This window comes from Phyllostomus discolor, chromosome 10 (assembly GCF_004126475.2).
Source record: "Phyllostomus discolor isolate MPI-MPIP mPhyDis1 chromosome 10, mPhyDis1.pri.v3, whole genome shotgun sequence".
In the NCBI taxonomy this organism is placed as follows: domain Eukaryota; kingdom Metazoa; phylum Chordata; class Mammalia; order Chiroptera; family Phyllostomidae; genus Phyllostomus; species Phyllostomus discolor.
The window spans coordinates 43,807,095-43,830,484 of NC_040912.2; the positions used below are offsets into that span (position 1 = coordinate 43,807,095).

Here is a 23,390-nt window from a genome sequence, read left to right on the forward strand (position 1 = left end):
ACATCAAATTTCCTAAGTCTTGCCATTCTAAAGTATGTGACCAGAACAAATGATGTGACTATTTCTATCATATCAAAAGATTCCTTTCACCCTCCACATGGTTCGTTTAGAAAACTCAGTCTTGAGACAAAAGTGTCTTCAGGTGAGGTAGTTGTCAGGGTTTGATTTTTTTTGGTTGAAATTGCTTGTAACCCCTTGTCCCATGGTTCTCAAGATGAGCCTTTTGAAAATGTTTCATTCACTGGCAAATATGTATGGTGCAAGATACATAGTTAAATGCAACCCAGTCCTTACCTCATTTGCCCCATTATCTCCTTTCCCACAGGCTCCCAATTTCTCATTTGAATAGACAATGTGATAACCTCACAACTTCAGCTCCCTTCTTCAGTCTCCCACTTTCTCTCCAATTCACTCTTCCTGTTGATGTCTCAGGGAGATTTTTTTAAGATTTTATTTATTTATTTTTAGAGAGGGAAGGGAGGGAGATAGAGAGAGAGAGAGAGAAACATCAATGTGCGGTTGCTGGGGGTCATGGCCTGCAACCCAGGCACGTACCCTGACTGGGAATCGAACCTGCGGCACTTTGGTTCGCAGCCCGTGCTCAGTCCACTGAGCTACACCAGCCAGGGCTTCAGGGAGATTTTTTTAAATATATTGTATTGATTATGCTATTACAGTTGTCCCATTTTCCCCCTTCACTCCCCTCCACACCCTCTCCCACCCATATTTCCCCCTTTAGTTCATGTCCATGTGTCATATTTATAAATTCTTTAGCTTCTACATTTCCCATACTATTCTTGCCCTCACCCTGTCTATTTTCTACCTACCATCTATGCTACTTATTCTCTGTACTTCCCCCCCCCTTTCTTCCTCCCACTCCCCTGTTGCTAACCCTCCATGTGATCTCCATTTCTGTGGTTCTGTTCCTGTTCTAGTTGTTTGCTGAGTTTGTTTTTGTTTTTGTTTTAGGTGTGGTTGTTCATAATTGTGAGTTTGCTGTCATTTTACTTTACATGTTTTTTATCTTTTTTTCTTAGATAAGTCCCTTTAACATTTCATAAAATAAGGGCCTGGTGATGATGAACTCCTTTAACTTGACCTTATCTGAGAAGCACTTTATCTGCCCTTCCATTCTAAATGAAAGCTTTGCTGGATAGAGCAATCTTGGATGTAGGTCCTTGCCTTTCATGACTTGGAATACTTGTTTCCAGCCCCTTCTTGCCTGGAAGGTCTCTTTTGAGAAATCAGCTGACAGTCTGATGGGAACTCCTTTGTAGGTTACTGTCTCCTTATCTGTTGCTACTTCTACTATTCTCTCCTTTATTTTTATCTTGGCTAATGTAATTATGATATGCCTTGGTGTGTTCCTTCTTGGGTCCAACTTCTTTGGGACTCTCTGAGCTTTCTGGACTTCCTGGAAGTCTATTTCCTTCACCAGATTGGGAGAGTTCTCCTTTATCATTTGTTCAAATAAGTTTCCCACTCATTGCTCTTCCTCTTCCCCTTCTGTTACCCCTATAATTTGGATGTTGGAACATTTAAAGATATCCTGGAGGTTCCTGAGCCTCTCCTCACTTTTTCTGAATTCTCGTTTCTTCATTCTTTTTTGTTTGGCTGTTTCTTTCTTCCTTCTAGTTCACTCCACTGATTTTAGTCCCAGTTTTCTCCCCATCACTGTTGGTTCCCTGTACATTTTCCTTTATTTCACTTAGCATAGCCTTCATTTTTTCATCTAATTTGCCACCAAATTCAACTAATTCTGTGAGCACCCTGATCATCAGTGCTTTCAACTGTGCATCTGATAGGTTAGCTATCTCTTCATCGTTTAGTTGTATTTATTCTGGAGCTTTCATCTGTTCTTTCATTTGGGCCATTTTTTTTTGTCTTGATGCACCTGTTATGTAGTGAGGGGTGGAGCCTTAGGTGTTCACCAGGGTAGGGCAACTCAGTCGCTGAGTTGTGATGCTGTATGTGGAGCAGGGGTCCGAGAGGGAACAATGGCGCTTGCTCCACTCTCTGCCGATTTCAGTCCCTTCCGCTGCTTCCCCCAAGCAAACTAGGCCCTTCTACTGCTGATTCCCACGTGGGTGGGTTTGTGTACATTCTAGGACCCTGTGGGTCACTCCAACAAACTCTCCTGTGAGGCTGGGAGTCTCTTATGACACCTCAACCCCCAAAGGTTTTCTCAGCTGGTGGTTTGAGGCTTATTTCCCCATGCAGGGACCCTGGGTTGTGCAGTCTGTCTCACTCCCCAGTTTCGCCTGGTTTATCTGCACACGAATGTGGGACCACCTGGTCCACCAGCTGCCTTGTGCACCGCTTCCCTCCACAATCCACCACCTCGCTGGGTCCTCCCGCTGCCACCCCGAGTGCCCGGGATCCACCTGCCACCACTTTTTTTACCATGACGCCTCTCCACCCAGCTGCCAGACTCCACCCCTCCTATTGGTCTGGATGAATGTGTCTATTTTAACTCCTTGGTTATTGGACTTCCATACAGTTCAATTTTCTGTCAGTACTAGCTGTTTTTTTCTTTCTAAATTTTTGTTGTCCTTATTTTGGTTGTGCGAGAAGGAACAGTGTGTCTACTTATGCCTCCATCTTTGCCGAAAGTCCAAGATTTCTTTTTTTAATATATTTTATTGATTATGCTTTTACAGTTGTCCCATTTTTCCCCTTTGCCCCTTTCTGCCTGGTACCTCCATTCCATCCAGCAATCCCTTAGTTCATATCCATTGGTCATGCATATAAATTCTTTAGCTTCTCCACTTACAATACTATTCTTGATATCCCCTGTCTATTTTGTACCTACCAATTAAGTATCTCAATCCCTTCATTTTTTCCCCGCATTCTCCCCCTTCCCTCTCCCAACTGATAACCTTCCAAATGATCTCCATATCTATGATTCTATTCCTGTTCCAATCGTTTGCTTAATTTGTCTTTTAGATTTGGTTATTGATAGTTGTGAATTTGTTGGCATTTTAGTGTTCGTAGTTTTGATCTTTTTCTTAAATAAGTTCCTTTAACATTTCATGTAATAAGGACTTGATGAAGATGAAGTCCTTTAGTTTTACCTTGTCTGGGAAGCACTTTATCTGCCCTTCCATTCTACACAATAGCTTTGCTGGATAGAGTAATCTAGGTTGTAGATCCTTGCTTTTCATCACTTTGAATGCTTCTTGCCAGTCCCTTTTTACCTGCAAAGTTTCTTTTGAGAGAAATCAGCTAACAGTCTTGTGGGAACTCTCCTGTAGGTAACTATCTACTTTTCTCTTGCTTCTTTTAAGATTCTCTCTTTATCTTTAACTTTGGCATTTTAATTATATGTCTTGGTATGGTCCTGTTTGTGTCCAACTTGTTTGGGACTCTCTGTGCTTCCTGGACTTATATGTCTATTTCCTTTGCCGAATTAAAGAACTTTCTTTTATTATTTTTTCAAGCAAATGTTTGATTTCTTGCTTTTCCTCTTCTTCTGACATCCCTATGATTTCAATGTTGGTACGTTTGGAGATGTCTCAGAGGCTCCTTATGTATCCTTGTTTTCCTGAATTCCTTTCTCTTCTTGCTGTTCTGGTTGTATGCTTATTTCTTCCTATGTTCCAAATTGTTGATTTAAATCCCAGCTTCATCCTCTCCACTGTTGGTTCCCTGTAAATTTTTCTTTATTTCACTTAGTGTGACCTTCACTTTTTTCTGGGTCTTTTTTATTTTGTTGCTGTACTCAATGAGTTCTTTGAGCATCCTGATCACCAGTGTTTTGGGTTCTGCATCTGATAGCTTGGTTATCTTTATTTTGTTTAGTTCTTTTTCTGTGGTTTTCTTCTGTTCATTCATTTGGAACATATTTCTTTGTCTCCTCAATTTGGCAACCTCCCTGTGTTTGTTTCTGTGTATTAGGTAGAGCTGCTTTGACTCCCTGTCTTAGTAGCATAGCTTATGATACAAAAAAGGCACCTGTAAATTGTGTGGGGCAAAGCCTTAGGTAATCACCAAGGTGGGGCAACCTGCTTCAACATGTTGTGGCTCTGTGTGGGAGGAAGGGTTTGCAGAAGAGACAATGCCATTGCCTGGCTTCTGGAGGTTTGTCCAGCACTCGCCCTGTGCAACTGGCACCCTTCCAGCTCTTGCCCTGGTGCTGAATCCCAGAAGGTGTGTGTCTGCATATGTTTTAAGCCCATGCAGGCCCTTTAAGTAGAGTCTCCTGAAAATCCAGAAGTTTCTTCTACTGCCCCAACCCCCACTAGTTTTTTTAAATATATTTTATTGATTATGCTATTACAGTTGTCCCATTTCCCCCCTTCTCTCCCTCCCCGCTGTACCCCCTCCCACCCACATTTCCCCCCTTTAGTTCACGTCCATGTGTCATACTTATGAGTTCTTTAGTTTCTACATTTCCTGTACTATTCTTGCCCTCCCCCTATCTATTTTCAACCTACATTCTATGCTACTTATTATCTATACCTTTTCCCCCTCTCTCCTCCTCCCACCCCCCTGCCGCTAACCCTCCATGTGCCCTCCATTTCTGTGGCTCTGTTCCTGTTCTAATTGTTTACTTAGTTGCTTTTGGTTTTGCTTTAGGTGTGGTTGTTAATATTTGTGAGTTTGCTGTCCTTTTACTATACATGTCTTTTCTTTATCTTCTTTTCTTAGATAAGTCCCTTTAGCATTTCATAAAATAAGGGCTTGGTGATGATGAACTCCTTTAACTTGACCTTATCTGGGAAGCACTTTTTCTGCCCTTCCATTCTAAATGAGAGCTTTGCTGGATAGAGCAATCTGGGATGTAGGTCCTTGTCTTTCATGACTTGGAATATTTCTTTCCAGCCCCTTCTTGCCTGTAAGGTCTCTTTGGAGAAATCAGCTGACAGTCTGATGGGAACTCCTTTGTAGGTTACTGTCCCCTTACCTCTTGCTGCTTCTAGGATTCTCTCCTTCGTTTTTACCTTGGCTAATGTAATTATGATGTGCCTTGGTGTGTTTCTTCTTGGGTCCAACTTCTTTGGGGCTCTCTGAGCTTCTTGGATTTCTTGGAAGACTGTTCCCTTTGCCAGATTGGGGAAGTTCTCCTTTATTATTTGTTCAAATACGTGCTCAATCTGTTGTTTTCCCCTTTCGATTCTGGTACCCCTATAATTCAGATATTGGAACGTTTAAAGGTGTCTTGGATGCTCTTAATCTTTTCCTCAATTTTTTGAATTCTTATTTCATCATGCTTTCCTGCTTGGTTGATTCTATCTTCCTTCTGGTCAACTGTATTGTTTTGAGATTCATATTCCTTCCTTTCACTATTGGCTCTCCTCCACGTATCTTCCTGCATGTCTTTTATGGTAACCTCCATCCTTTCATCTAGATTGCATCCAAAATCAACCAGTTCCCTGAGCTTTCTGATCACCAGTGTTTTGAACTGCGCATCTGATAGATTGGCTAATTCTTGGTCGCTCAAAAGGATGAGTCCTGGAGGACTGATCTGCTCTGTTGAAAACATATTTTTCCCCTGTCTCTCCTTTTTTTTCCCCGGTCTGGTTGCTCTGGTTATGGTGCGGGGCGGAGCCTTAGGTGCTCACCAGGGCTGGGCACCCAAGTCGCTAGATTGTGACGTTATATGTGGGGGTGGGGCGGGAGCGGGACAGGAGAAAACAATGGCAATAGTTCCGTTCTCCTGGACTCAGACCCTTGTCTGGGCTTCCGGGCCACGAGTCCTGCCCTGGTCCACAATCACTACCCCTCTGGGTCTGCCAGCCGCAGCTTGCATACTCAGGGATCACCGCTGCATTCTTGCGCCCCCCGGTGTTGCGCCGATTTCGTGCCCAACTTTCCCCGACCTCCGTGCGCTGCCGACCCGAGCCAGCCCCGCGCCCGCCTGGCTCGTCTTCTCCTATCAGTCCGAATGAATGCGTCTACTTCAACTTCTTGGCTGTCCGACTTCCATTCAGATAAATCCTCTGCCAGATCTGGGTGTTATTCTGATAGTAAATTATTGTTGTAAATTATTTGTTTTTCTAATCTTGGTTGTACGAGGAGGTACAGTGTGTCCACCTATTCCTCCATCTTGCCGGAAGTTCACCCCCACTAGTTTTTATAGCCAGAAGTTATAAGGATTTATCTTCCTGGCACTGGAATCCTGGGCTGTGCAGTCTGGCCTAGGGCTGGGATCGGTCGCTCCCAAGGTGTCTCCCCTGCTTTTTATCCACCACATGTGAATGTGGAACCACCCATTCCTCCACCACCACCTCTCTACACTGCATCTCCACATCTCCACCCCTCCTACCTATCTGGATGAATGTGGCTTCTTTAAATGCTTGGTTGCAAGCGTCCATACAGCTCGATTTTCTGATGGTTCTGAGTGTTATTTGTTTTGAGATCTAGTTCTAATTCTTTCTGTGGTTGTGTGAAGAGGTGAAGCATGTTTACCTACTCCTCCATCTTGACCAGAAGTCCTCTCAGGAGATTTCTAAATAGCACTTTGTTTCCCTGGTCAGGTTACTCACTGTTTGAAATTTTTAGTGCCTTGTTGTTGCCTTTAGAATAAAGCCCAAACTCCTGAGTAGCAGAATAAACTAACAGTTCTTTGCTGAATATACCATGTTCTTTGCATGGGCTGCTCTCCCTACCTAGAATACTGTTCCTTCTCTTTCACCAGCGAACTCCTACTGATACTTCAAAACTCTGTTGAGATGTCACCATTTCCAGGAAGTTCTCCCTGACTACCAACCCCACCCATTCTGAGTTTGGTTTCCCTCCTTTCTGTTCCATTAGCACTTTGCTAATACCTCTGTCATAGCACAGATATATTGAATAATAATAATCTTACCCACTTTTTCTCCAACTAGACTGAGGACTTGTATATAGATAGGAACTACACCCTTTATCACTATCTTTATCTTATCTCTCCAGTAGACTGACTAGTATATAATTAGTACTCAGAGATTTTTTGCTGAGTGAAAAAGCTTGAAGTCTAGGATGCAGGACAGAGAATTATAACTCTGTATGAGGTATGAGAAATAGCAGTGTGGGGTGTCGTGATGATGATTGGACACTTCTGCTTTAGAAGAAGACAAGGCTTAGGAAGGTATCCCACAGAAGATGATGCTTGGTCTGGCCTTGCACCAGGCCATGGGGGAGGACAAGGCAAAGAGAACAATGGCATGCAGAAGGCCCTAAAGGCCTCAGTTGGCATGATGCCTTTAGAAGAGTGACTGGTGACGATGAGAAGATATTGGTGGTAGGGTAATAGGAGATTATTTTAATAAATCCATTAAAGGCCTGAACTGAGCTAGTTAGCAACAGAATAAAATTTGAGAACAGAGACAGACACAGAGAAGTCAAGGCAATAAGGAACCCAGCATGGCCCCCAGGTTTCTGGCTTGCTTGACTGGCAGTAGTACAAACCAGCCTCAGGAATTAAGAAGAAAAACTGCTTTTGAAGAAAAATGGGAAACCCAGTCTGCTGGTGTTGAGTTGGAGGTGCCTGTTGGATGCCAAGTGTAGATGTTTAGTAATCAATTGGATATGTGAGTCAAGTTCAGAAGAGAGTCTAGCTAAGAATGAAAATTCGCTGTTATAACTTCACTGGAACTTTCGTTTTACTTCTATAATTTGATTCAGTGCCATGAAGTTTCAGTCATGGGTGGGGACTGATGGCAGAAAGATAATTGGTCCCATATGCCTCCGGATGGGATATGTGGCCAGTAGCAAGCTACTTGACTTTAGACTTTGCCTGTTGCCTTATGGGAAAGAAGGCCAGAAAAAAAATCTTGCAAACATTGGCCCTAAACCAAATTAATTTAATCCTGTCTTTTGTGATTCTTCTGTGGAATGTGAAAGTCTTGCCATTGAGGCCAACCTCTTTCATTGCCCCAAAATCACACTTCCAAAAGCCACTGAGCACTACACAAAGGGGGAAGTCTTCTCTTCCTTGTATCAGAATCCTTACCCCTGGAGAATCATCTTCAGGTAAAGATGTTACTTCCTTGCTGCAACAAACATGTGCTTGTTCTTCCCCACACACACACACTCTCTTTGGGTAGAGTGGTCTTATTTCAGTGCCCTCTTGCCATTGTGATGGCAAGATTTTGTTTCTCTTCTTGCCCAGCCTACAGGACCCACCTTGATAATGCTCTCCTATAGAGACTTTATTTGCAATCTGTTTGCATTGTAGAGTTTAGACTGAGAACTGCTTTGTGGGAGTCACATGATGGGCTCTTGGTTGAACCTATTTTATTCTGAATATCTACTCACAAAGTCTTACATGGGAACTGCTTATGGAACCCAGACATTTCTGACAAATCAAGAGGGATTGGTATTTCACCAAACAGCCCTGGCAACCAGGTATGAGCATGGCAAAGATTTAGCAAGGGCACTAGTCATGTGTGGAGAATGGAGAATCTTGTTTCTAATTTAAAGGACTGTCATAGGAAACTCATCATCAAACTTGAATATCAATGGACCACTATTTACAAAGAAGGCAATATCACAGTAGCACCCAGGGAAATTTAAATGATGCATAATAAGAATTTGCAAAAAAGCCCAAAACCTATTAATTCCATCCAACCTGCTGAATTAGATGCTGCACTGAGCCCAAAGCTGGCACTGTGTTTAATGACAAGGCCTTAAAATATTTACTTCTTGTTTCAAAGCACAGGTACTGGGTTATTTTGAAGAGTGATATCAAACCTATTCCCTATTTTTCTTAAATGCTAAATAGTTTACCCATAGTCTCTGCCATACAGGTTAAATATAAGTGGCATATCACCACAACCTCTGTGGACTGATATGCTAATTTCTATAAAGGTAAATTAAGTTTGGTGGTCAGATCCAGGATATGCTTCTTATAAGAACCCAGAGACTAGCTTCCTATAAGAAGCAGCAGGCTGCAACCAAATCATTTAAATGTTCTCAGGAAACTGGTAATCTACAATCCTTATCTAATCTGTCGAAAATGCAACTTGAGTAGAACCATCTGTGGGTGACTTAATGTTTCTTTAATTAACAGGTAGGAGATCAAATCATTGAAATCAATGGGGAGAGCACAAGGGACATGACCCACGCCAGAGCAATAGAACTCATCAAGTCTGGAGGAAGAAGAGTGAGGCTGCTGCTGAAGCGCGGGACGGGGCAGGTCCCAGAGTATGGTGCGTTTCATGTTTTGATTCACCCTTTCTCTGCTTCTTCCATGTACTGTAAATGCCAGTGCTTATTTATATGACTACATCAGTTCTCCGATGCTACCTAAATATATATTTAGCTATCAATAGATATCTAGACAAGTATGTGCGCTTGAGCACAAGATATATGTATGTGTGCTCTTTCTTTTTCTCCTTAGTTAAGTAATGTTTAAAATAGCAAATATAGGACCTTTCAGGGCATCCCTGAGTGTGCTGGGAGGTCCAGCCATCACTATGATATTAGAACTGCTATAATTTGACTGGTAGTCTTCTGTTCATTTGAGTCCACAGTAATTTATCAATTATTTTCTAAAATTGCTTGTGCATCACATTGTACCCATAGGACATGTAATTGGGGACAGGGGACAGGCAAGAACAAATCTTCAGGGTGTGAAGATGAAAATGTAAGCTTCAGTTCATGCTGTGATTACATTTCCTTGGCATTTAGGGATGTTCAAAAAATTCACACTGATGTTGTGTATCTACATGTTTTTCAAGAAGGCTTTAAAGTGTATTTTAATTCATAGATTTCCTTCAAAAGTCTTTAATGGTGTTATTCCCCAGAAGCCCATTTAAGGCACCACTGACAGCATTACTAAGGAACTGCTGGGTGGTGGTTACATGACCTGAACTATACTTTAATTCATCTTGAGAGTGACAGACAGACAGGCAGACAGGTATCAGGGAAGAGCAGTACACAAAATGCCCATCCAGATCACAGAAATGGGATCCAACTGCTGACCTGAGTAAGTAGCTCGAAGTGTTGACCTAGGTAAATTGACTCTCACTTTCATTCCTCCATCCATCCCTCTCCCTCAAAAAAATATTCTAAATAGTACTTTCCCCTCTCAGATTATCTTTTTGGCCTGTTAGCTAATAATTGACTCACCTACTTAGCAGGACAGTATAGTCCTGAGTTGAGTTGAAGTATCGAATTCAAAAACCCTTAAATGCTTTGTTTCCAGGTCCTTAAACACACTCTAGAGCCTATTAAAAGGGCTGGCGAGTCCTCACTTTAAGAGTCAGAAAGGATTCAGAAGTTTCTGTAGGGCTGGCTCTGTGCCCAAGGAAATATTTCATCCCAAGTTCACACTGTTAATGTTTGGAGCTAATAAAATATGTTTAGATATTAATATCAGCAATCAGCACAGGTCTGATCCTGTTCAATGACACTAGCACTAATCCCTTAATGAAAGAATCTGAACACTTGGAGTAGAATGACTTTTTACACCCTAAAGTATGACGTAATTCAGTAATATCTAACTGACCTGTGAGATTCTATCACTTCCAAAAAATACCTCATTTTAAAGGTATGTTTCACTCTATAGCAAGACCTAACTATTACCGATACCAAGGGATTTTTATGGAGTCAGTATTGTTCTTATTATTCCAACTGGTTAGTCTTTAAAAAGTTAATCTGAACAACACGGCTATCCTGAGCTTTCTTTTCTTTCATAGAAGCACAATTTGGTCCATCCTTTCAGGGCCTACCATGCCAGCTGCTTGTCTGTAATGATCAGTTAGGACAGTACTACTGAGCAAGCTGTGGCATAAACTGAAATGCACAACCATGAAGCTGCCTCAAGGCATCTTCTGAACAAGTCAAAAATTCAAGATCATGTCAACATTATCCCATTACCTCTTAATATTAACCAAAAATATCTAATTAAGGTTAAATTCTAAAATTAACCAACACAGAGAGTTTGTTAAATATCTAGTCACACTTTTGAAGGACCAAAACTCTAGCAGTATTGCAGAATTTCACCTAAATATATTTGAAAATGTAATATTAAATCACACTTCCTGGTAATGTGAGAGCTCGTCATCTACTTTCGATGTTAGACTGACGTTGACTTTGTCTGTAAAATAACTTTAGCAATTATGTCACAAAAGACCAAATTTAATAGAGTAGAGCAATTTCCTTTAAGGAAGTGAAAGAATAATCATAAACTAAGTAAACACCAGCTCTTCAGGAAACTCTTAAGCTGAAAGATGCATGGTTATGCATGAGAAGCCAAGAAGGTTACAGATCAGATCAGCATGTGAGGGAGGAGCTTCAGGGGCCCCCAAGACCAGTCCATACTCAGGTTTGCTGCAAGGACTCCTGGGACTCAGGGTATAGTTGCACTCAAAACAAGATTTATTAGTGATTTAGTCAGGATGCACAATGCGATCATAAGGGGCAGAAAACACAAGCAGATGCTGGAGGAATGCATGTGCAGCCTTCCTTATTCCCTCTCTCCCTTTCTTTCTCCCTCTCTCCCTCTCTTTCTCTTTCCCCTCTCCCCCTCTCCCATGAGGGGTCACCAGAGAGCATACTTCTTCCAGCGACAAAAAACCAACAACATATGTGTGACGTTGCTGCCCAGGGAAGTTCATCAGAGACTCTGTGCCCAAGGTTCGTTGTACTGGGAACTGATCATGCAGATGCTCTCTGCCTGGCATGTACCAAAATCCCAGTTTCCCCTAAGGAAACCAGCATAAATCACATTGTTTGTACAAACAGCTGAGGCAGAGGGACATGCACTAATCAATTAGGGAAATATTTCTATTGCCATAGAGGATGGTTCACCAGTTATAGGCCCAGATGCCAGCAACAACCAGGACAGCAGGCCCAAGCCTACTGTGTGAATTCTTCCCTGCACCAGGAGCAAGCCAAGGAGGTGACCCTGTTCATGGGCCACACAAGAGACCCAACGTAAAAGGAGTGCCCACAGCTAAAGAACGTCATATTTCTTCCAGCATCAGCTAAACAGACCATATCATGAAACAGAATTATTGTCCAAGATAAACTAGAGTGTATTTTAATAAAATTGGCAATTGGCAAGGGAGGGGACAAAATAAAATAACAGCAACAAGAACAAAAAAAATATGCTCAAGTTTACCAGAAGGTATAACCAAGAATATAATTCACTTTGTCCAAGTACACCCTAATCACCGGAAAACTGATTTGGTTTTTCTGTCAACTGTGTTTGTTTTCTTTGTTTGCCTTCTAAAATCCCAAACTTGACATAAAATCCATCCTTAAAAGATTGTTAAAAGAGGTTATCAGAATCCACAGGAGACATAACTTATTGGGGAACTGTTGAGACTTAACACAGCCTAGAGAGCAAACTTTGAAGGCGAGGAGACTGAAAAACAACAGTCTACAGAAGGGTTTTCAGTGGCGTCCACCATCTTCCACCCCCACCCCCGAAATACTGACAGAATTCAGAACAGCTCTGAAGCAAGACCCTTATCTGGACTTCAGTCCCCACCAATGAAAAGCCATTTCAGTCAAGAGAAATACAGAACTCTCGCACTGCATCCCTAAGGCAATCTGTGACAGAGAGATAAGTGCAGGGACAATTGTAAGAAAAAAAAATGCCATGGGTAACCTGTCAGATTGTTGACTAAACAAAATCAGTGTGAATCCAAGTGAGCCGAGGAGAGAAATAAGTACGCTGCAAATATGCCATCCATAATTACTGCAAGACTAATCGTCGGGTGACACCTCAGCCAACTCAGAGGCATGAATCAATGAATGCAGCGGCAAGAGTGGGGGCTGCACACTGAGGCTGCTGAGCAGGCAAGGGGAGTCGGAAAATGATAAGGGCTTTGACAGAGAAGTTGCTTTTATAGTTAAGTCCTTGAAAGAGAAGCTCAGGAGAGAGACACTTCAACTGTACTCTAGTCCTCAGGATAAGAATTTGTTGATTATAAACTCAACAGAGAGCGTGAGTTCCCCCTCCCCTGACCCTCATCTCAACCACTGGCAGGAATGAGGAACCTTCACTCCACCACACTGAGAGAAAAATCAAAAGATGCCACATCAAAAGGAGTGCTCTCCTTTCCACTGGGGGTTGCTATTTGAATTACATCTAAAAAGGTTAAGAGAAAAGCAAGCATGCCCCATGGTCCTAAAGCTGCAAAGGAATAAGTTACACAAATTAGCTCCCTGCCTTGAAATACAGGTGGCCTTCATTGGCATTCAGGGACTACAACGTGAACATTCGCTTGGGGCATACATGCAGCCACAGAGCCAGGTGAGGGGAAACCAAGGGGCCACTGGGTGAAAAAAAGTCTTTACACAAGCAGTGCAGACTCATGCACACCTTCCCCTCATAGTATTTGCTGTGCAAATCTGATCAAAATAAAGCAAAATAGAAATATGCTTTCCAGTCTTGATTGATAGTCTGGCCTGTTTATTCTCTTAAAAAGTAACAGGGCAGATCTTTATGGCCAGAGTGATGAAGAGTCCATATGTAAATGGGGGTCTCTGGTAGTTTTAAGAGGCCAGGCAGAGTTATAAGGATGAAGCAGAATTCTTACAAAATCCACAGTCCAGCAACAACTAACACCAAATGCATATGTGAAGGGAAGGAAATAACCGTGTGTGAGTTAGACTCTGCCTCTTCCAAAGTTAATTGTGTCTATAATAGGCTTTGACTTGATTACAGGCTTTTGGTAAATGAAATTATTTATAAGTATAATAAAACAGCATTAAGTAGGTAAAGATCTGAATGAGCCAGTAACTACAGCTAAAGAACTGAATGGGCCAAAAGGTTTAAAGATCTTCCTTTAGCCCTGGCTGGTGTGGCTCAGTGGAGTGAGTGCCGACCTGTAAAACTAAAAGTCACTGGTTTGATTCCCAGTCAGGGCACATGCCCAGGTTTCGAGCCAGGTCCCCAGCTGGGGACATGTGAGAGGCAACGGATCTCTGTATCTCTCACACATTGATGTTTCTCTCCCTCTCTTTTTCCTTCCCTTCCCCTCTCTCTAAAAAGTAAATAAATTAAGTCTTAGAAAAAAGATCTACCTATAATCAACAGAAAAAAAAAGATTTATGATAATTGTATCAGAGCACCAGATTAAACAGTACTGGTCTCTACTTACATGGAAATATGTATTGTGTATTTGTTTATTCTTCTTTAAGAATATACATTGCCAAGTAAAATTATAAGCACTATAATCTTGTTTACAATTAGTTTGTTCAACAAGTCCTTTCTTCCCTCTGATTGTACAAAGATAAACTTCAGACAGTATACCCTTACCAAATATGCCATATGAGAAAAAGCCTGTAATTAATATCATTAACTGGTATCATTACTATTTCCACAACTAAACCAGGATTTTCCAAGCACCCACAATGTGCAAAGTACTCTGCAGACACCACCAGGAGGATAGTTCTGGCCCCCGGTAAGCTGACAATTGAAGAATGAGGTTTCATGTAATAACTGGTTCTAACAAATTGGTGACTGATTAAAAGGTCCCAAAGGATCTGTTCTAATGAAAGACATTTAAATGAGGTTTATTAATTAATTATGAAATTTAATAAGTACTTCTAGAGTGTTAGAATCCTTGAAAAGTACTTGACTTCATTGGTTTGTAAAAGCATTTCCTTTGTTAAGCATTTCCACTTTTTCTGAAGAAAGAACTTGCTGAGTACAGGTAACTTTCTGCTTAGAACTTGTCTGAATTATTCTAAATTACAAGTTAGTGAGCCCAAACTTTATCCAGCAAACTTGCTCACCATCGTTGCTCTTCCCCTCCTGGGGCTACTGCCTGAGGGGGCCTGAAGCACTGTGACCTCGGTCCCCAAGGCTTTCAGGGAGGGGCTCCTGTGCCCCAGGGCACAAGGCGAGGGCAGGATCTCTGCCACCTCAGCCTCTTCCTCAGAGACCGTGTTAGTGGGAGCTTTAAGTGGCTCCATAGCCTCTGCACTAATTTGCCTGCATTTTAATGGGGCAAAAGGCAGCTTGAATAATAAATTCTGAAATTTAATTTCAGCTTCTGACATTCATGGTTGAGTGTATCTTCCTTTTCCCTGAGAGGCTCCACAAATCACTCCAGCACACCACTACTGAGTCAGAGCCAGGGAAGGGACAGGCTGCCAGGCAGAGCCCCAGTCTTGCTGCCTAAAGGCTTGGGCCGCGCTCTGTGGCGGTGGTAGGCGGCCCGGGAGAGTCTGTAACCAGGGAACATCCAGCAGGCTCCTGTTTCACAGGGGCAGTTGGGGCTTCCTTAACAAACACACCACTCTGAAATTCCTTTCTCCATACTCAACCAAAACCTCATTTAGGATTTTAAGTGTTTGTAGGATGAAGATGAAATTCCATTCCTTCACATGGTTTATTTGGAAACTGAGCCATAAAGATATTCCATCTTTTTGGATAATTTTACATGATTTCCAACACACATGTCTCTTTAAGAATATATTAAGTGACTTCCTTCCCCAAATCCTCGCTTGTTAGGTATTTTAGACTCTGATAAGATATGTTAGTCCACATAACCACCAAGAAATCTACCAAGAAGACCCCATTTGACTCTTGATCCAACCTCCAACCTCCTTCAGATCCCAAACACTTAAGTGGTTGGAGGAGATGCATAAGGAAGAGATATCTTTCCCAAACCCCTCAGAGAGGCACTCCCACATGCATCTTGGAAAACCTAAATTATTCTAGTCCTTCAGTAGCTCACCCTGGAGAGCCGCATTTTAGGCTCTGATAAGAACATTCCCTTTCTTCCCCCAACATGAAGCTAAGTTGTCCCACAAGAGGGCCACTTCCACAAAAGTCAGGGGGCAGGGCAGATTTCTCAGAGGAACACTGCTGACTACCATAAGAACACTGGAACAAAGAAGTCACAAATTCAAGAAATATTTCTTACATAGTAGGAAGAGTGGAAAGTGGAGGTCAAGGGTCAAGGTTAAGAGACAAGAAAGCATGCATCATGGTTTAGAAACACACATTCACACACAACTGAGCTGATTCGGCCAAGGACTCTGTATTTTTAAAGTGCTGTTCCAGGGAAATCCATGCCTGGGGGCATGTAGGATTTATCTCTTCTAGCTCCGTTGTGAAGGCCAGGCCCACAGAGGTGTTTACTTCTCACTGCTCACTTTAGGTCTCCTCAACCTCCCACCATTTGACAGCATCTAACCCCTCACACTGCTCCTCCTTTGCCCATCCAGTCTGAATAGCTCTCCAAATATGCACCCATTAAAACTTTTGTTTTTTAAGAAAACTAGATTTTTTTCCCATTGTCCTCCCATTTTCCATCTCAGGTGTTTTTGACAATCTCCCACCCCACTTACTGAGGAGAGTCTGACCCTGTGGTTTATAGCATGAGAATGTCCATTCAAGATGAGCTTCTGAGCCCCCAGCCTCTATGAAGCTGGTGCTGAATGCCAAAACCATTCCCCACCATCTGATTTTCTCTTGTCCCAAAGTAGAGATGATACAGAAAAGGTTTTAATCCTTAGGAAGGACTTTGCCAACAAAACCCTGCTGTACAGTTGTTGGAAGTGGCATCTAGTACCTTAAGCCAGATCTTAGGTAGGCCCAGCCAACTGCCGTAACCAGCAAACATCAAGTCTCCAAGCTTCCTTCAGATGCCCATGCCTACTGCCCTATCCTTGCATCCCTTAGCCAAACAACTCACCAACTTTTTTTAAAATCCTCACCTGAGGATATATGTTTTTACTGGTTTTAAAGAGAGAGAGAGAAAGGGAGAGAGTGAGAGAAACACTGATGTGAAAGAGAAGCATCGATCACCCCAACTGGGGATCAAACCTGCAAAATTTTGGTGTGCAAGATGACACTCCAGCCAACCAAACCACCCAGCTAGGGCACCAGCTTTAATTTTCAAACTAAAGTACTCTACACCACTCATTTCTGATGGAAGAAACATGGAATCCATAAGGCCACCTTTCTGTCATTCCAGAACTCTGCCTTGCTCACAGATAAGATTATCCTGATAACCTGTTCTGATAAAGATCGCCCAATGCTTCTTGTTAACGGAACTCCCCAGTCAGGACCAAAAGTAAAATTACACAGTGCCTTACTCCAGGCTTGAATTATGTGCTCTAATTGTAGCAAAATCCCTAAACTTTGAGAACCACACATTCTTCCATGTGCTGTTTGAATTCAAATATTTTTTAATAGAACAGGAAACAGGCACATAGCCTGAACTAAAAAGCTGTTAAGTATAATGTGGCTCAACATTTGCTTACAAAATAACCTTTTATACTTCTGTAGAAAGGTCTCTGGCCTTTTCAGCATGCGGGGTCCAATAGATAGTGACCCGGGCCTCTTCAGGACCCTGGGTTTTAGGGCTGGACATACACACTCACAAAGTGTGCATTAAATGTGCCTCACACAGCATGCAACTCCCCATTTTCCACATTTCACAGTAATTTCTACCCCAGCCTGCAATTTATGTCCACCACGTTCTGAGCTTTTTTATTTGACTTTGTGGCCTTGAAGTTTCTTAGCACATGTATCTTCCAACCCCAGTGAAGGCCACATTTAAAACCAAATGAGAACCTTTCTGTGTGACATTAAAACAGCTTGATCATTTCTGCACAAAATTGCCTGCATCTTGGCAAGGCTAAATGGTAAATTCAAATAATAAATCCTGAAATGTAAGTTCTACTTCTGATATTCATTGTAAAGTATTTGTTTCCTTACCACAGAGGGGTTCTTCTTTCCATTTAAGCTCAATGTGTTAGTTCTCACCTTCAGGCCCCTTCCCCCAGACACACACCGTGCTATGAAAACGCCCCCCACCCCGTGGCACAATCAGAAACCTGTGTGAATACTATTCCATTCTACACACTGAACCATGCACACATAGATAGCACCATGTGTGGAGCAAGTCAGGCATTTAGATAGAACTGTCATCAGTATGTATATCGAAAAGTGGATCAGGCCTGCAAAGGTCTGAGCTGCATGGGTTAAGTTCTCCTGAATTACACAGACTGCACACCTCCTTCAGCTCACACCCTGCAGAGCTGAGAGCACACAGCAGTGGGCATTGAGGGAGCAGTAGTTGCATCTCCTAGAGGCTTGTCTCTTGGGGTTACTGACTTAGGTATTCTGGAATCTCGGGTACCCATCATCGTGTGGGTGAGGAATGCTTGCCCATGAGCTGAGACAGACACACAGGCACAGCCGCTAAGAGGCAGGTTTCAGAGCACAGCCCTCGGGCAGGTGAGTAGAGCAGAGCACACCAGGCAAGACATTGCTGCATTTTTTTTTCAGCTTTATTTTTTCCAGAAAACAATTACAGCCAGCAAGTCAACTGTGAACTTTGAATATAAATAAGCAAATTGTCAGAGGTGAGGGGAACCATAAGAATCTGTGAGATTATTAGAGAAAACGTAATATAAACACGAACACACCATGTCTTCAACTTGAGAATTTCTCAAAATTTGGAAGTGATTACTGTGACTGAATCTCAAATGACAGCTGATATCACTGAAACACCTCATCATTATGAAAAAAATCTGATAGTATCATTTCAATATTTTTTAACATTTCTGCCTCCTTAAAAGCATCTCGGGATGCCCTCAATATTTTGAGAAAACTCTACTTTTGGAATACACAGGTAGCTCAGTCTCTCACTAATTTCACTTGTTGCATGCTCGATATGATTAGCTTTACTTAAAGTCTTTATTCTTACTGCCTAGTTCATTTTTATTCAGCTACTCAACATACTAAGCAATCTTGATTCTAACAGTAATAATATATTTTTGTCACTGGTTCTGTTAATTCTAATGATTGGTCCTAGGCTGTTCCTCCCCTTCCTTTAGGAATGGTACCTTCCAGTCTCTCCATGTGCATGAAAAGTGACAAGCATGGGTCCCCATATTTCTACTTATTGGGCCACCCTAAAGACACGGTTTGTAAAATCTGCATGAATATTATCTTTCTCTAATGAGCTTTTTGTATATGTTTTTAACGGTTGTATAATGCTCTCTTTCATAGTAGCTTGTCTAATTACTGCTAGAGCTTTTGAAAATATTTATAGCTGAGATCGTGTAAGGGTAGGATCAGGGGTTCACGAATGGCCCCAGCCGAGGGAAGTCTGGAGACAGCAGATGCAACACTAGCTGAGTTCTGCCCCACACACTTTTTCAAAAGAGTCCTCCACCAGCCTCACTGCAAATGACTACACTTATTTCCCCTCAGCCCAAGTTTAGACAGCAATAACTCAGGCCACCGTTTTGACACCAGAGGAAGGAGAGCCACAGTTGCCAGACATTCTGGCCCTAGAACTCTGAACTCCACCTTGCATCCCAGTATTTGTTCCCCAGCCTGTTTTGTGGCAGTTAGCCACTCAGGACTGCACCTCCTCACTGTTCCTTCCCTGTGCTCAGTGTTGCCTTAAATTTAAGGGGGGGGGGGGGGGGGGAACAATGTGACTTCTTTGAAAGTAGTCATCATTTTGTATCTGAACAGTATTCACCACTATTTCAAAATGACTTTCTCAAGTGTTGCTACATTGTAGCCTAAAATTTGGTAAAAAAAAATTCTTAAGGAAAAAATTATCCTATATATAACTAAAGCAGAAAATAGATGATAGCCTTGCAAATATGGTTCAAGCAACTGTTCATCCCTAAAACACATCCCTAGGGAGGCTGCTGTTCCCCTGTCAAACCCTGTAGTGGCCATGTGACTACTGGCACAGTGTAGCAGGACTGGGATTTTAACATGTCAGCTTGACTTTTACCAGAAACTGATACTCTTGCCCAATCCCCATGGTTGGCTGTGGAAGCCTGGATCAAACTGACACATTTTTCAGTTCTGGTTTAATTCTCCCCCATGCACACTGTCACAGCCTTAGATGAACATCTCTCCACCACGTCTTTTAGTTAGCTCTGCATGTTTCTGAAATGTATTTTCTGATTGTAAATGACTCTGCTTGCTGCCATCCAGAATTGGCTTAAGTTTAACATAAAAGACAACATTATTCACTAAGTAAACTATCCAATTGGTATGTTGAATATTTTCTCATCAAATAGTTTTATGTTCAGATAAATATCTCTACATAATGGTACACATGTACCATTGTAATCATTGATTGAAGATGTCTGCAGAAACAGATACTTTGTTTTTTAAGATTTTATTTATTTGCAGGGAGAGGGGAAGGGAAAGAAAGAGGGAGGGAAACCTTGATCTGTTGCCTCTCACTCACGATCCAGCCTGGGACCATGCCTGCAACCCAGGCATGTGCCCTCATCAGGAATCGAACTGGCAACATTTTGCTTTGCTAGATGATGCCCAACCAACTGAGCCACACCACTCAGGGCAACAAAACAGAAGCTTTAAATGTGGCATATGTCTAAAATGTCTGTCTCTCAAGGAGAAGTTATTGATCAGGGAAAACCTAAATTAGGGAATAAAGGAGAAAGCTGCAATGTACTGGAAAAGGAATAAAGCCATGGATAAGTATTGGGGAAATCTAGTCCAGAGATCATGGTTTAAGGAGTTATAGAATTCTGTTTCTGACCAAAGAAAGGCAAATGCTTGCCACATAATTTACCTCAACTAGTCTGTGATCCATGGAGGTGAGGGGACCTGGATCAATCAGTTCACTGGAGTCACTGGCTTGAAGGACGGGGGCAGCGTTCTTTGTGGTCTCACTTCAGTTCCACAAACACCTTACCAGGCGTGCCTCACTTGGAGCTAGGGATAAAGGTGAATGAGAGAATCTCTGCTCATGTGTGCACACAAACAAGTAGGGGGGACAGAAAATCAGGCAATGGAACAAGTACAAATAGTATTGGCAAAGGAGTGATACGAGCCCCAAGAACCCAGCACACTAAATCTTCTTAGAGGAGTTGTCTTAGATACTACTCCACCCAAGAGGTGACAAGGGCAGGAGGTAAGGCAGCTGTCACACAGGCTAAAAGGGAGAAGAGGAGGGATGCAATGCGAGAGTGCTGAAGCGGGGCTCTGTGGAAAAGGACCTTCTATGCCGAGCAAAGGAAGTCAAGTTTTATATCATTAGATGCCATCGAAAACTGTTTAAATGGGAGGGTAAAACTCATTGGAGACATACCTCGATGGTAGTTAAGATGGATTTTACAGGAAACTGGAGACAGTTAACACGTTATTGTAAAAGTGGAGGAAACTGATGTGAGGACTGGCATTAGGGCAGTGGTGGTGGAGATAGCATGTGGGAAATGGATTTGGGGATGTTGCAGACATTTCATTGATGGAAGTAACAAAACCTGGTGACTAATGACTATGAAGGAAAGAATCAGAGGAGGCTCATGACCCAGGGCTGGGTGGAAGATGATGCCACACAGGTGAGGGAGCAAGTTTAGGAGGAAAGATAATGAGGTCAGTTTGGGACTTGAGTTTCAGGTGCCTCAAGGACCCGTAAGTGAAGCAGAGCACACACAGGGCCCTGGATAAGGTGATCAAGGGCTGGAGCCAGAGCATTCTGGGAGCCCTGCAGAGCACAGCTAGATCCACGAGTGGGATGAGGTCTCCTGGAGAGAACCCACTATGTACAGAGAGAGGAAAGTTGTGGGACATGATGACACGTGGGTGACAACTAAGAGAAATTGGTGAAGATCAGGAGAGGGCAATTCTAGAGGCAGAAGAGAACCAGGAGAGAATGATGTGGAAGTCAGAGAGATGGCTTCGGAGGCTATGGGAGAATGCCCCATTTTCTAGAGAAAAAGTGGTTGCTTTGCCCTAAAATGGGCTCCGGAGAGGATTAGGACAGGAGGGCTGAGAGCAGAGGGGCAGAGACAAAAGTACAGTGCGCCTGGTTTTGCAGACTGCCTGGCCTGTAGCACTCAATAATGGCAGCTATTATTGGGGAGGGCAGGAAGTGGCCTCCTCCTGCTACTCCCCACAGACCTCGCTACGTGCCTCCCCACATTGTGGGCCCCACTGGGAATCCACCCAGTGAGACCTCCCATACTTGCAGCTCCTACACAGATACAGCCATGAGCTCAGGTGTGGTTTTCCTATTGCTTTTTCAGAAGACAGGAATGGACAGGGTGCAAAGATGAATGATGACATTTCTACCCAAAAGGAACTCTATATGTAGGGAATGTTTAAGGAAAACAAGGTGCTCATTGTTCATAAAAAAAAATACTCTGACCACACTTCTTAAATCATTCTCAAATGCGATACATTGTTTGCTGGGTGGATAGAAAAAGTATTCAGAAAAATGGATGTGCTCTGCTTAATTTCCCTTTTCTCCTGACATATTCACCCTTTAAAATCTGGATTCTATCATCAGCATTCCAGTGAAAATGTCCCCTCAGTGATCACCAGTCTCACCACAGTAACAGAATCCAACGACTAACCTTGTCCTCCAACCCCTTGGGACTCCCCGTGACAGCTAACACTATTCGTCAGTGTATTCGCTGGATTTCCTGCTGCCTTTCTGAACACTCTCCCAAAGTCTCCTCCAGCTGTCTTTTCCTGCAACACCCCTCCCCGCAGGATGTTGTCTGCTCTCACGGTTTCACCTGTCACACTTTGCAGATGACTCTTATGTCGGCCTTGCCATCTCCATCTCCTACTATATTGCACAGCTCCACGCCAAGACTTCCAACTCCCTGCTAGACGTTTCTACCCAGATACCTCACATTTACATATATTCAAAGTTGGATTCATGATCATTCCTCCTAAAATTCCCCTCCTCTTTAATCACCTACTTATTAAGGGACCATCGACCCTCTTCATTGCCCAGATCAAAACCATCTTGACTGCCTTTCTCATTGATATATACTCGTATAAAACCAGTTCCCAAGTTTCAGGGATTTTATTCCTTTTATTTCTCACAATGGCCCTCTCCTCCATTTCTATTAAATTACAGTATAGGCCAGTTCCACAGGATTAAAGACCCTTCTACCTGTTCTCCCTACAGCTATGGCCAGTCTTCCTTGCTCTTGATGCCAGAGCAATAGATTACCCTGAAGGACTGCCACACTCAAAGACCTTTTACACACATGAATAACACCAACATAGTTTAAATGAGTCCCCAAATCCATCTCCGATTTGGCCCCATCCAAACCAGTCTTATCTCCTATCTCCTGTAATATGCTATCACATATATGCTCCAGCCACCTGGAATGCTTGCCATTGTCCTATCTCCTCAACTTCATGTTGGACACATGCTGATCCATTGGCTTGGAAAACCCTTTTCCCAAACAGGTCCTTCAAAAACCAGATCAAAGGCTGCCTCCTCCGTGAATCCTTCCCCAAACCCACCAATCAGGAGTGATCACTCAGTTCCCTGAAGTCCAACCAGCCTTTATACATCCCCCATCTCACTACCCCCATGCCCTCACTCTCTGCTTTGCAACATAGTTATCAATGTCCACATGCTTCCTCCCCTTTTTGGAATTTAAATACAGGTTATTACCCTAGGTTCTCAATATAGTACTTTGCAGAGAGAGTGAGTGAGTGAGTGAGTGAGTGAATGAATGAGTAA

At 42.7% G+C, this 23,390-nt stretch overlaps 1 protein-coding gene across 3 annotated transcripts in view; it reads left to right on the plus strand.

Annotated features, from left to right (window-relative positions):
• Positions 1 to 23,390, plus strand: part of MAGI2 (membrane associated guanylate kinase, WW and PDZ domain containing 2) — a 1,408,091-nt gene that overhangs the window by 1,343,299 nt on the left and 41,402 nt on the right. For all 3 annotated transcript variants that reach the window (XM_036010705.1, XM_028525694.2, XM_028525695.2), the window contains one exon: positions 8,993 to 9,131. In XM_036010705.1, coding sequence (XP_035866598.1) covers positions 8,993 to 9,131 — 139 coding nt within the window. The remainder of the gene's footprint in view (positions 1 to 8,992; positions 9,132 to 23,390) is intronic.